At 36.3% G+C, this 12634-nt stretch overlaps 1 protein-coding gene across 1 annotated transcript in view; it reads right to left on the bottom strand.

The window, feature by feature from the left end:
* Positions 1–588: 588 nt before the first annotated feature.
* The window catches only part of LOC108707575 (contactin-5), an 879452-nt gene continuing 867406 nt past the window's right edge, over positions 589–12634 (bottom strand). Inside the window, exons 25-26 of the mRNA XM_041582695.1 lie at positions 10080–10248; positions 589–1163 (exon numbers count right to left, since the gene is read on the bottom strand). Of these exons, the coding sequence (XP_041438629.1) occupies positions 1063–1163; positions 10080–10248 (270 nt within the window). The 3' untranslated portion in view covers positions 589–1062. The remainder of the gene's footprint in view (positions 1164–10079; positions 10249–12634) is intronic.

Raw genomic sequence — 12634 nt, forward strand, 5'->3', positions numbered from 1 at the left:
TTATTTGCTTTTATGGATATTTCCAGAATTATAACTGGGTTACTGTTGGGAGTATGTGTTACCATGTTGAATCAAACTTTGTGGTCCTGAACCAAAAAAGTCTGGAACTATTTAACAGGGGCCGAAAGCTGAATGACGCCAATAAGGTATTGGTGTCTGCCCATGAGAATGGCAGTCATGAAGTCTTAGACAGGTATATTTCTTTGTTGACAGACATAGTTAAAGTCTACTACACATGTTTTCTGATGTAAAGCTAGATAACAAGGATGATCCAGGATTCAGCACAATAGGGGGAGAAATACCGCCTGTGGGAAGTTCAAAAGTATCCAAACAAATACATTAACAAATAAATAAATAAATAGGGTTAAGTTAGCCTTTAAATAAATGATTTAAATATGACTATACTTTCAAATAGCTGTTTTATTGACCATAAATATTGTTGTTTTTTTCTTGCTACAAGAAAAAAGATTTCAGCCACCAAACATCATATAATTGTCTGAAAACAATTTCTAATTTCCGAAATCATGATGATTCCGTTCACAGGCCTCTTCAGATCCATGACATGGTAAATCAGTAAAGTGCCATAGCTACATAGCCATTGTTGTTTAATCTTTTACATTAGTAAGAGCAGTGAATTAGCATTTAAGAATAGGAGCAAACATACCCAACCCTATGTAGTTCATACCTTCTCAGTTTATATGTGTACTGAACATCACTGCTTGAGCAAAAGAAGCAAACACACTCAAGTTACCAAAAAAGAATAAATCACATAGAAGGAAATCCACGGCATTTAAACCAAAGTCACTGCACTTTTCCCTTACAGAAGCTTCTAAGGACGGACTATTTGCAAACCGGTCCATTTATACAAAATAATCCTTAAAGGTAAAAATGAGAAATCATTTTGCCGCACTCCTCTTAAGTCTTTTTTCCACATAGTCTTTGGGTGTCTTATTGAGGAATAGGTCTTGGGTTCAATTGCCTTCATGTATTAGAAACGTCTAACTTGTAGTCAATACAAATAAGCATAAAAGCAAAAGAACAAAGTGCCTTTCTTCTTCTTCTTCACAATAATGTCATGGGAATCACCAAAGCCAGAAGTAATATTAAAGATGAGGATGCTGCTGAAATGCAATGTGTAGAAGTCTGAGAGCTTGTTATTTTACCTGAAACAAAAGAAATATGTGTTAAAATATGGCATTATACAGGTATGGGACCTGTTATCCAGAATGCACGGGACCTGGGGTTTTCCGGATAACAGATCTTGCCGTAATTTGGGTCTTCGTGCCTTATGTCTACTAGAAATTCATTTAAACATTAAATAAACCAAATAGGCTGGTTTTGCTTCCAATAAGGATTCATTATATATTAGTTGGGATCAAGTACAAGCTACTGTTTTATTATTATTGCCCTAGAAAGTCTTATCTTGAAGGCCAATTAGGGTTAGACTTTTTTCATCCCTTGGCTGGTGTGATGGAGCTTTCCCACCAACATAGCAAATGCCAATACAGCCTTTATAATAGTTTTTGGTTATAAGAAATATGTGTTAAAATATGGCATTATACAGGTATGGGACCTGCTATCCAGAATGCTCGGGACCTGGGGTTTTCCGGATAACGGATCTTTCCATAATTTGGGTCTTCAAGTCTACTAGAAAATCATGTAAACATTAAATAAACCCAATAAGCTGGTTTTGCTTCCAATAAGGATTAATTATCTTAGTTGGGATCAAGTACAAGCTACTGTTTTAATATTACACAGAAAAAGGAAATCATTTTTAAAAATTTGGATTATTTGGATAAAATGGAGACTATGAGAGACAGCCATTCCGTAATTCGGAGCTTTCTGGGTATCGGGTTTCTGGATAAGGGATCCTATACCTGTAGTAGGTTATAACCAAAAACTATTATAAAGGCTGTATTGGCATTTGCTATGTTGGTGGGAAAGCTCCATCACACCAGCATAATTGGCCTTCAAGATAAGATTTTAGGAATTTCTAGGGAAATAATGTATCTATATATATATATATATATATATATATATATATATATATATATATATATATATATATATAAACCGCACACATAGGACTATAAAGTGCAAAAAAATAAAACAGATTTATGGTGACCATCTGAAGAAGGCTCAAGTACAGGAGCTGAAACGTTGCAATAAATCTGTTTTATTTTTTTGCACTTTATAAGTCCTATGTGTGTTTTTGTTGTTCTATGCATTATTCATGATAACCTGCACCCAGGCAATTACCTAATGATTAGAGTGCTCCAGCCGCATGAAGGAGTATATATATATATATATATATAGTCAAATACAAAAGTCCTCTGCACTCAACCCATTATCAATATATTTAAGACAGAGACATTTTGTGCATACTGCTACTAAAAAATGCCTTACCCTTTAAACAAAACAGGGATTGTTTGTCCATATATTGCAATATATTTAAGCTGGCCAACTACGTCAAAGTCATCCTTGGTCTGGCCAGTCCTACACTCAAATTGCATCTGATTCATTAGGAATTCTATTGTTTCATTATATATAATGAAATATCTTGAGAAAGATCAATCTGTCAATTCTTTCCATGTTATATATATATATATATATATATATATATATATATATATATATATATATATATATATATATATATACATACATACATATATACATACATACATATATATATATATATATATATATATATATATATATATATATATATATATATACAATTTATGTGAAAGAACTATCAGTCTGTCAATCCTTTCCATGTAATAAATATAATTCACACTTTTTGTGACAACTAGCCTTCAAATTGAACCACTCCATACAGGCCCGGATTTGTGGAAAGGCCACCTAGGCCCGGGCCTAGGGCGGCAGGATTTTAGGGGGGCGGCATGCTGTCCAACCACACCCACATTTCTTCAAAAACACTGGGGATGCTCAGAAGATACAATAATTTTGTAAATTTCCTGTGCCCAATCCACATTGTTCAGGTGCCGATTATGAAAATTTGCCTAGACAGTGGGCCTAGGGGCACCCGCTATGTAAATCCAGCCCTGACTCCATATACTGAGCACCCCAGGAGCCCTAATCAGTATATGGCGTGTCTTCTAGTATATTAGTATCAATGGTAAGGAGTAACTGGAAAGCTACTGTGTAAGTCATTAAACCCAGTCTCAAGGGGATTTAGGATTAATTCCTGTGTCAGGGCTTAAAAGGTTAAAGTCGTGACCAAGGAAGATGCCTGTATGCAGACTTGACAGGAAATTACCCGATTCATGGTATCCGAAGGGTTAAAAAGATCAAGGTCAGAATCCAGGCAAAAGAAAAAAAAAGCAGGCAGCTATAAGCATAGTCAGGAGTAAAAACAAAAGGATCAGAAATCCAAAGATAAGTCAAAAAGCAATTATAGAGCACCAAGGAACTCTCAGGAGAAGAACCTTTATTCAGGCATTGAACCCAATTCTCTTGAGTCCTTTTATTTTAAATTTTCTCACTGAAATGCAGTACAATGATGTCATGGGCTGCCACGTCACAACGCTGAGCGATGATGTCACTACACGGATGTTGCCACCTTGGATCCAAAACAGAGAGCTCCTGATCAAACCCTTAAGGTCTATTTTTTCTGTACTTTTGGCAAACCTTATTCGTAACATTATGTGAAGAAGATCTTCTTTTTACTTGGTCCTGTCTTATGCCCCCATGCCTTTTCTTGTTGAATATGCTGACGATCTGAAAGACTACCCCTAAATGCAGCTAAGGTTTTTATCTAAGACTACAATTCTGTAAGCAAACCTGCCTTGCTATGGAAGTCACAATACTATCCAATAAGTCATTATGTTGTAAAATGCAGATCAAATCAACTACTTATGTTATTGGTGAATGGAATGAGACACTACTCTACATACTTATCTCTCAATCTTCTACATTTGTACCAGGAAACCACAATAGCCTAGCGATACCCTGGGAGTAATGTCCACATCTTACCTTATTGCAAATTGGTTAAGAATTTTCTGTAAACGTGTGCAAAGCACCTTGATTGATCAATATTTTACACATGTAAATAAGTCTGCACTTGTATCACTTAGCTCATTTGATGAATGGGATGCTGAGATAGCATTTAATAGCTTTGCTCAGAACAGAGCACACCTGTCACTTTTTCTGTCAATGTATAACACCATCTGGGTCTCTTACAGCCTTATTCCTTAATTTGTATTCTCTGGGCTCGAGAAGAATGTGCTTAATAGACTTATAGTACTTGTGACTGAGAAGGCAAACTAAGTAATACATAAAGAGAGAAACACATCCTTGACATTAAGAGTAGGACTACACGGACGATTTTGGAGCGATCCGACACGCTGTTCAAAAACGCAGGCGTCAAATTTGATGCAACAGAAATAAGGTAAGTGATTGCATTGCTGGATGAAGTCACAGCGTTGATCCGACACGTCACGACTGTAAGTCTAGTGTAGTCCTACCCTTAAAGGTATAATTTTCTCATCAGAACCAACTCAGAAGTGTTCAAACTCTAAGGGGCAGATTTATCAAGGGTCGAATTTCGAAGTAAAAAATACTTCAAAATTCGACCATCGAATTCGAACTTTTTTCATCGAATTTGGGTATTCTGCGGTCGAAGTAAAAAATATTTCGTACGATCGAACAATTTTACTTCGACTTCAAAAAACTGCTCTAGAAGGTCCCCATAGGCTAACATAGCACTTTGGCAGGTTTAATTTGGCGAAGTATTGAAGTCGAAGTTTCTTTAAAGAGACAGTACTTTGATTATCGAATGGTCGAATATTCTAACTATTTTACTTCGAATCGAATTCAAAGTCGTAGTATTCGATGGTCGAAGTATCCAAAAAATTACTTTTGAATTTCGAATTTTTTTACTTCGAAAATTCCCTCAAATTCACTTTGACCCTTGATCAATCTGCCCCTAAGAGGACTATTTACTAACATTTGAATTTCTATTTTTTCACAAATTATATTTTTTCTCTAAAAATGTGTTTTTATATTTATTTAGAACTCTTTATATTTATTTAAAACTCTAACTCTAAGGGAATGTAATATTGATTGCAAATTTTTATTCTCAAATTTGTTCTCTATGCAAATTTTATTACATTTTTTCCCTAAGGAGCTTAATTAATAAAACTGCAATTAATCTCTTTTTTTTATGACAACTAATCTGACCAAACACATTTTGAAGATTTAAACCGTCAAAAAAAAATTGAGCATCCATTCGTATTATATGACTTGATTTTATCATGTTTTCGCTGTGAAAACTCAACTTTTTTTAAAGGCAAAAAAATAAAATCACATTTTTACTTTCTTTAATGAAAAAGAAACATATCTCCAATATACTTTAATTAAAAAACGTGTACCATTTTTATAAGAAACCTGACTGTATGTAGTGAAATTCTCCCTTCATTTACTGTGGATAGGAATTGTCAGACGGTCTCTAACTGCTCTGCAGGGAAACAATCATACTTATGAACAGCAGGGGGAGCCCCCACCTTACTTCCCAGCCATGCAGAACTTAAGCAGCTTTGTTTATGAGGATCCCTTAGCAGCCCAGACCACACTGAGCATGTGCACAGTCTTAGTCTTTCAAAGTTGTTTAACAAAGTTACAAGATGGTGACCCCCTGTAGCCAACTTTGAAAGCATAAATTATTTTTTTGATTAGGCTTGTGGTGCAGTAAGTTCATGTTTATATTTAATATACAAAATACAGCATTTCTAGCCTTATTCTATTTTAGACTTTACATGGCCTTTAATTATCGATAGGCATGAGCGATTTTCTTTCGCCTTGTTTCGCCGCGGAAATGATGCCCACAGACTTGTATGGCGTCGTGCGACAAAAAAAAAAAAAAGACGCCCGCAACAAGTTTTTTTTGACGTCCATAGACTTTAATGTGACATTTCGCCAGCGGTGAATTTTTGCCGAAAGTTAATGGGTCAAATTCCCATCCCTAATTATCGATCAACTACATTTTCGGATTATCCAGTGCAGATCATGATGTCAAGAAACAACTTCATGGACATCTGCCATTGGCTTCTACATGACCTTGACAGGTTTGAAATGGCATATTTGTGGATTCTAATTTCTAGCAGCTAGGTTTCCACCTAAAAACCTCAACAAAAAAAATTGCGGTTTGATAAATGGGCCCCATAATATTGAGATTTATTAAGTGTAAAACCACAAAAACTTCACCAAGTAAAATCAGTTGAGGTCCCATAGAAGTCAATAGGTGCAGCGCTGAACCTATTAGACCTTTTTTAGCTATTCAGATTTTTAGAGGTTCTCATTTAGCTAGCACTTGTCTAGCTAAACTAGAATTTTTAGAGGTTTTAAAGATATTTGTATTTTTTAGCACATTGTTCATCGTTTTTCATTCATGCTTTTTTATGTTTTGATGGTTTAATAAATTACATGGCATTCATGGTTTTAGAGAAAATGAGTTTATTCATGGTTTCAAAAACCTCTAAAACCATCAAAATGAGAATGTTGATAAATGGGCCTCCAATTTTAAATATTGAGGCTGACAGTATTTGTAATTTACAGTAGCCCTACATGCACAGGTTGAGCAGTTTAGCTGTCATTGGTCTTACTTTTCAATTGTTATTTATTGATAGTTTTTGAATTATTTGTTTTTCTGACTCTTTTCAGGGGTCACTGACTAAGTTTTTATTACTCATCTTTCTTTTCAGGCCTTCTCTCTTCATATTCTAGTCTCGTATTCAGGTAAGTGCATGGTTGTTAGGGAAATTCGGACCCTAGCAACTAGATTGCTGAAATAGCAAACTGGAGAGCTGCTGAATAAACAGCTAAATAACTCAAAACTCACAAACAATAAAAAATTAAAACCAGTTGCTTATTGTCTCAGAATGTTACTTTTTACAATCTACACCATACTAAAAGTTAATTTGAAGGTGAACAACCCCAAGGTGTTGTCCTATAACACCTCTTCAAACCATTTCATGAGATATTAGTTTCACTGAATAACCTGTCAGCAGGTTTTCTTTGATATGCCACAGCAGTGATTTTGGAAATTAACAGATTCCCTTTTCAGGCAAATTTTATAATACAGTCAGCTAAGTAAACAATTTCTATTAAATGACACGTTCCTGTATAACCTTAGGAAGATCCCCAATCTGGCATTATACTGTATGGATAATGCCCTAGAGGATTTTGAATGAGGACTGTGACTGTCCAATATCCCAGATTCATAACAATGCAGTGATGAGCAAAATGTTTCACCATGTTTCGCCCAATGGGTAAAAAAAAATTGTCGCCCATAGACATAGATGGATTTTGGCGAATTTTCTTCACTTTGTGAATTTTTGATGAAGACAAATGGGTCAGATTTGCCAATCACTAAGCTCTGTAATGGTGTTGGTGCTAGTGGTGAGCGCTGTGTAGAACGTTGGCCAATGGCCATGATGACATTGGCCAATAAGCCATTCAATTATAATTCCACTAATAGATATAAAAGAATATAAGTGCTCAAGCTCTAAATCCCATTCTACATACAGAATCCTACAGAAACATTTACTTGAATTCCTCTTTTTGAAAATGAACTTCAGCTTTATTAAAGTGCTTTTCACAGCTATCAAAATGTGGGGATATTGTGAGAGAATAAAAAGAAATGTTGCACCTTGCTAATGTGTATCTGTGTGTGTCGCATTTATCAAAGGACTACATTTATCCCCACAAGACGACCCCAGTTTTAAATGACTATAATAATGCCTGACTTACACTTCGCATGATGTTATTTATTGAAAACAGTAATGGCCTAATATTTACATGCTGGCAGATTGTGAAAGATAAATCAGCGGAGTATTTCACAGAAAAATCTTGTTAAGAAAATCACTCCTATAAGGTATAACCCCATTAATCAAGACTTTCACTGCACCCTAGGTTATGCCGATTACAATAGCAAGACAATTTAATGAGCATTTTTCACTGCTTGATAAAGGAGGCAGTGAGTCAACTGCACAATAACTCTGCTTCGCAATAAATATTGCTTTTACAGATGCTTCAGAAAATGAACAAAATAAATGAACAAAATATGTACACAGATATTACAGAACTATGTACTATATAGAAATGTGATAATAAAAATTTGTTCTCACCACAGTCATATTCCACCACTTTCTATACATTCCTGTGGGATTTTTGAAGGCGTATTTATTAAATGTTGAATTCTTTTACCCATTGAAAAATATGCCTCTAAAAATCCCATACGAATGAGGAAAGAGTGGTGGAATTTGATTGAGTTTTACAGTGGCAAGTTCTTATTTCTAATCTGCTTCTAAGGAGGGATATTTACTAAAATCTAATTTTTTTAGTAAAAAAAAACTTGACCAAACTCCCATCCAGGATTTTATCAATAAAATAAATTGAACGTCAGGAAAAAACTCGATAAAATCAAGCAAAAACAGGAAACGTACAAAGTTTTCTGACTGTACTCCCAAATCGCTATTGCCTGCAAACCCCAATTTTTTTGGATTATCAGGCAGTACAGACTAGAATATCTTTAAATTTGGATAGGCACGTCTGTCAACCTAGAGTTGTTGATAAAGTTGCACCTAGAGTTGTTGATACAGTTGCACCTAGAGTTGTTGATACAGTTGCACCTAGAGTTGTTGAGATGCCGGCTTTACGGATTCTGGCTTTTTTCAGCATCGGGGATAATAAATCTTGAAAAATTTGAGTTTTGTTTTTCCACAAAAAATTCAAGACCACAAAAAAATCAAGTTTAAGTAAATAACTCCCTAAATGTATAGTTTCAGCATTTATACAAATGTCCTGTCATTTTTTTTCCTTAAATCACCTAAACGGTGCTTAGTGATGTCCCAGTCATAACCGGTACTTAGTGATGTCATTTTTGTGACATGATTTACTGGAACTTTTGTATTATTGCCAATAATGTACCACCCAGTGACATAACTATCGAGGAAGCAGACCCCTTGGGTACTACTACCCATTGAAACATATGATGATTAGGGATGTAGCGAACTGTTCGCCCGCGAACTAGTTCGCGCGAACTTCGACCGTTCGCATCCGCCGAATGTTCGCGAACGTTTGGGACCGTTCGCAGTTTGAGTTCGCGTTCGATCGTTCGACCATTCGACCATTCGAATTCCTTCGACCGCTAAAAATCGAACGATTTCCATTCGTTCGAACGATTGTAAGCATTCGATCCAATGAAAAGCATTCGATCGAATGGCTTAGATCGTTCGATTCGAATGAAAATCCTTCGATCGAACGATTAAAATCCTTCGATCGTTCGATCGAACGATTTTAGCGGGTGTTCGAAGTTCGCGAACTGTTCGCGAACGTTCGCATTTTTTGCCGGTGTTCGCGAACGGCGTTCGCGAACACCAAATCCGCAGTTCGCTACATCCCTAATGATGATATTAGAAGTCACTTTCGAGTTCCATGAACTATGTAAAAGCAGTGATTTATCATATCCTTATATAATATTATGGGGGTGCATTATTCCCTATATATGGCAGATCTATAAACCTTTATTTTTTGCTCATAATTGGTCTATGGACCAATCATTTACAGACCTGAATATCCTATGTTCTTTGGTGCTTAGTGACCTCCTCAGGCTTAACTAATGCCTCAATTAAGCTGGTCATACTTTTATTGGCTATCTTGTTTGTCTGTGGAGTGAACCAAATCAGCCAAAGCTTTCGGCACTTGGAACATGGAAATATGGGCTTGTGAATACACTGGATTGAAAGACTACTTGACTGAAGCTGAGTATACATATTTATATACAGAGAGAGATTCAGAGGGGGATTATGCAAAGAACTCACTCACAGGATTTGAAAAATTATGCATAACATTTTGAACCCTACTTCTTCAAATGAAGAAACTCAGAACAGCTCTCTCTCTCTCTCTCTCTCTCTCTCTCTCTCTCTCTCTCTCTCTCTCTCTCTCTCTCTCTCTCTATATATACATGCATAGTTCTTCCTTTATTGACAACATTTGTCATCATCTGCTTAATGTGTCAAATACCATTAAGGAGCAGTTGACTTCTAACGCATTACCTGAATAAGACGGCACTCTGATTTGAGAACTGGCAATGCCGTCCCCACCTTCGCTAACGGCTTTGACTTCTATGATATAAAACCCGGCATCAGGAAGGAGAACCACAGCGGATGTCGTCTGCGTTTGAATGACTTGACTGTTGCTGTGACCCTCTTGTCTCAACATGACCTGCAGATAAAGAAATGAAAAGATTAACACTGTTTGTTTTGCCTTGATTAAAGGGCTGAATAAAAACAAGTGGGTGGTTGCTATTGATCTGCTTTCCCAGGTGTGATGTTTTAGAAATTCACTACAAAGCATTTGCTCCAGGACGGAAATTTCAAATGGTGAAGACATATTCTATAGCCGTCCTGGAGCAAAGCATTTGTTCCAGCACGGAAACTTCAAAAGACATATTATATAGCAGCTTCAGATTATTAAAAATGCACCTGATTATTTTGCTCCCACCTCAATATTACATTAGTATTTCTTCAGGCTGAGATCATCTGAGGGAACCCTACTAGGGTGGTGGCCAAATCTTAGGGATGCTGATACAAAAGTAATGGTCATTATGACTTTGATATGAAATCACTCCCTTGCACCCTGGCCAGGCAGATTGAGTGGAAAGCTGCTGCTCAACAGATCCAATATGAAAGTCTATTTTTTAAAGTGTAAAATATATTTCACCACTTTGGACAAAAATGGAGGAAAAGTGTAAATGTTGAAAAAGTAAATTTTCCTTGAAATGAGAGGACTACAAGAATTCATGGATTACACCTGTTCTGAGTTGACATACATATATATTTTCATGGGGACTAATGCTACTACAGGTATGGGACCTGTTATCCAAAATGCTCTGGACCTGGGGTTTCCAGATAAGGTATCGTTCCCTAATTTGGATCACCTTTAGTCTACTTTTAGTCTACAATCATTTAAACATTAAATACACCCAATAGGTTTTGCTTCCAGTGAGGATAAAAGATAACAAGGCACTGTTTTATTGTTATAGTGAAAAAGGAAATCATTTTTTAAATTTTAATTATTCAATTATTAAATCAACAACCCTAGTTGATGCTTAATGGATCTTTTTTATTTTGTGTGTTTTGTAGATTTTTGTAATAGTTCAGCAAAACAATTCAGACTCACCCCACTCCCTTCATCAATTATCCCAGAAGGACTGAAAAGGATTCTACATGCTCAAATTTCTGCAGGGCTCCTCACCTCAACTGCGACTATTCAAGACCAAAAATTAAAAAATTGGAGGGCACACAGCCTCATTAAATAAAACCCACTGTTTATTATAACATTAAAAAAACATGTGGCTGCTGTAAGATGGACGGCTAACAGGTTTCGGGAACACCCTTTAATCATGTCTATGATCAAGGGGTGTTAGACGTCCATCTTGCAACAGCCACCTGTTTTTAATGTTATAATAAACAGTGGCTTTTATTTAATGAGGCAGTACCTATCTTCGATAGTCGCAGTTGAGGAGCCATGCAAGAGTGTGGGCACGTTGAATCCTCTGCAGTCCGTCTTTGATACTTGGTGAAGGGAGTGGGGTGAGTCTGAATTTTACAAAAAAATACAAAAAATAAAAAAGATCCATCAATCATCAGTTGATTTGTTGTAAAGGTGATGGTTCCCTTTTAATTCAGAATCTGTACATTATGCTCCAAACTAGGGGAAGCAACTAAAACCAGAAGACTTTTTCCCACCCTTTTGGGCTAACTCTAACCTATAAGCAAAAGAAAGAAAATTTAAACATGATTGGTATAGTCAGTCTGTATCTTGAACAACAAAAGTCTGTGGCCTCTTATTGAGTATGATGTATGGCTGGAATAAAGCAAAGCATGTGTCCTAAGTATTGAAGCAAGAGCAGATTTGCCGGCATGCAGTTCACGACAGCTGGACATCTGTTTTTTTTACGCCCCTGGTCTAAAATAAACAAGAATCTCTCTACAGGTTTAGCACCCCCACTGGCAATTGCACCTATAAAAGGTTAAGTGCAAAACTGTGCGTGCATATAATCTTCAAGGGCAGAGGAAGGGGATCTATGGATGAGAAGCGACCTTGTCCATGATTGCCTCGTTACTGTGTAAATGCTTGTGATCATTTAGCAAGACTTAATCCCCTGTCCACAGCAGAATTTAGTGGACTATTATATCTCATATACAGCACGAACCTGCAGGCGAGCGCTACAGAGCAGCCAAGCAACAAAACATTTAATTACTATGTTTGTATTTTGCTGGGGTTTATTACAAGTTAACCTTATTTTTATTATGAGTTCTGAGATGTTACTAGAATAGGGCAGCATATTGCTTTTTATAAAGAAACCAGGCTGAATAAGGCGAGGCTTGACTTTACAGAAAGGAAAGGGGAAAGAAATCAGAGGAAGATGAATCCTTTTTTTAGGGAAATAAAAGTAAAAGTTAAAAGTGAAAGATAGCTGTTAAACACATTAACATACGATTCCAGGCCTACGTGCTACTGGATACCGAAAGGCCGTCTCCCATAGACTTCATTTTATCCAAATAATCCTAATACATTTTTAAAAATAATTTTCTTTTTCTCTGTA

This window comes from Xenopus laevis, chromosome 2L, assembly GCF_017654675.1.
Source record: "Xenopus laevis strain J_2021 chromosome 2L, Xenopus_laevis_v10.1, whole genome shotgun sequence".
Taxonomy (NCBI): domain Eukaryota; kingdom Metazoa; phylum Chordata; class Amphibia; order Anura; family Pipidae; genus Xenopus; species Xenopus laevis.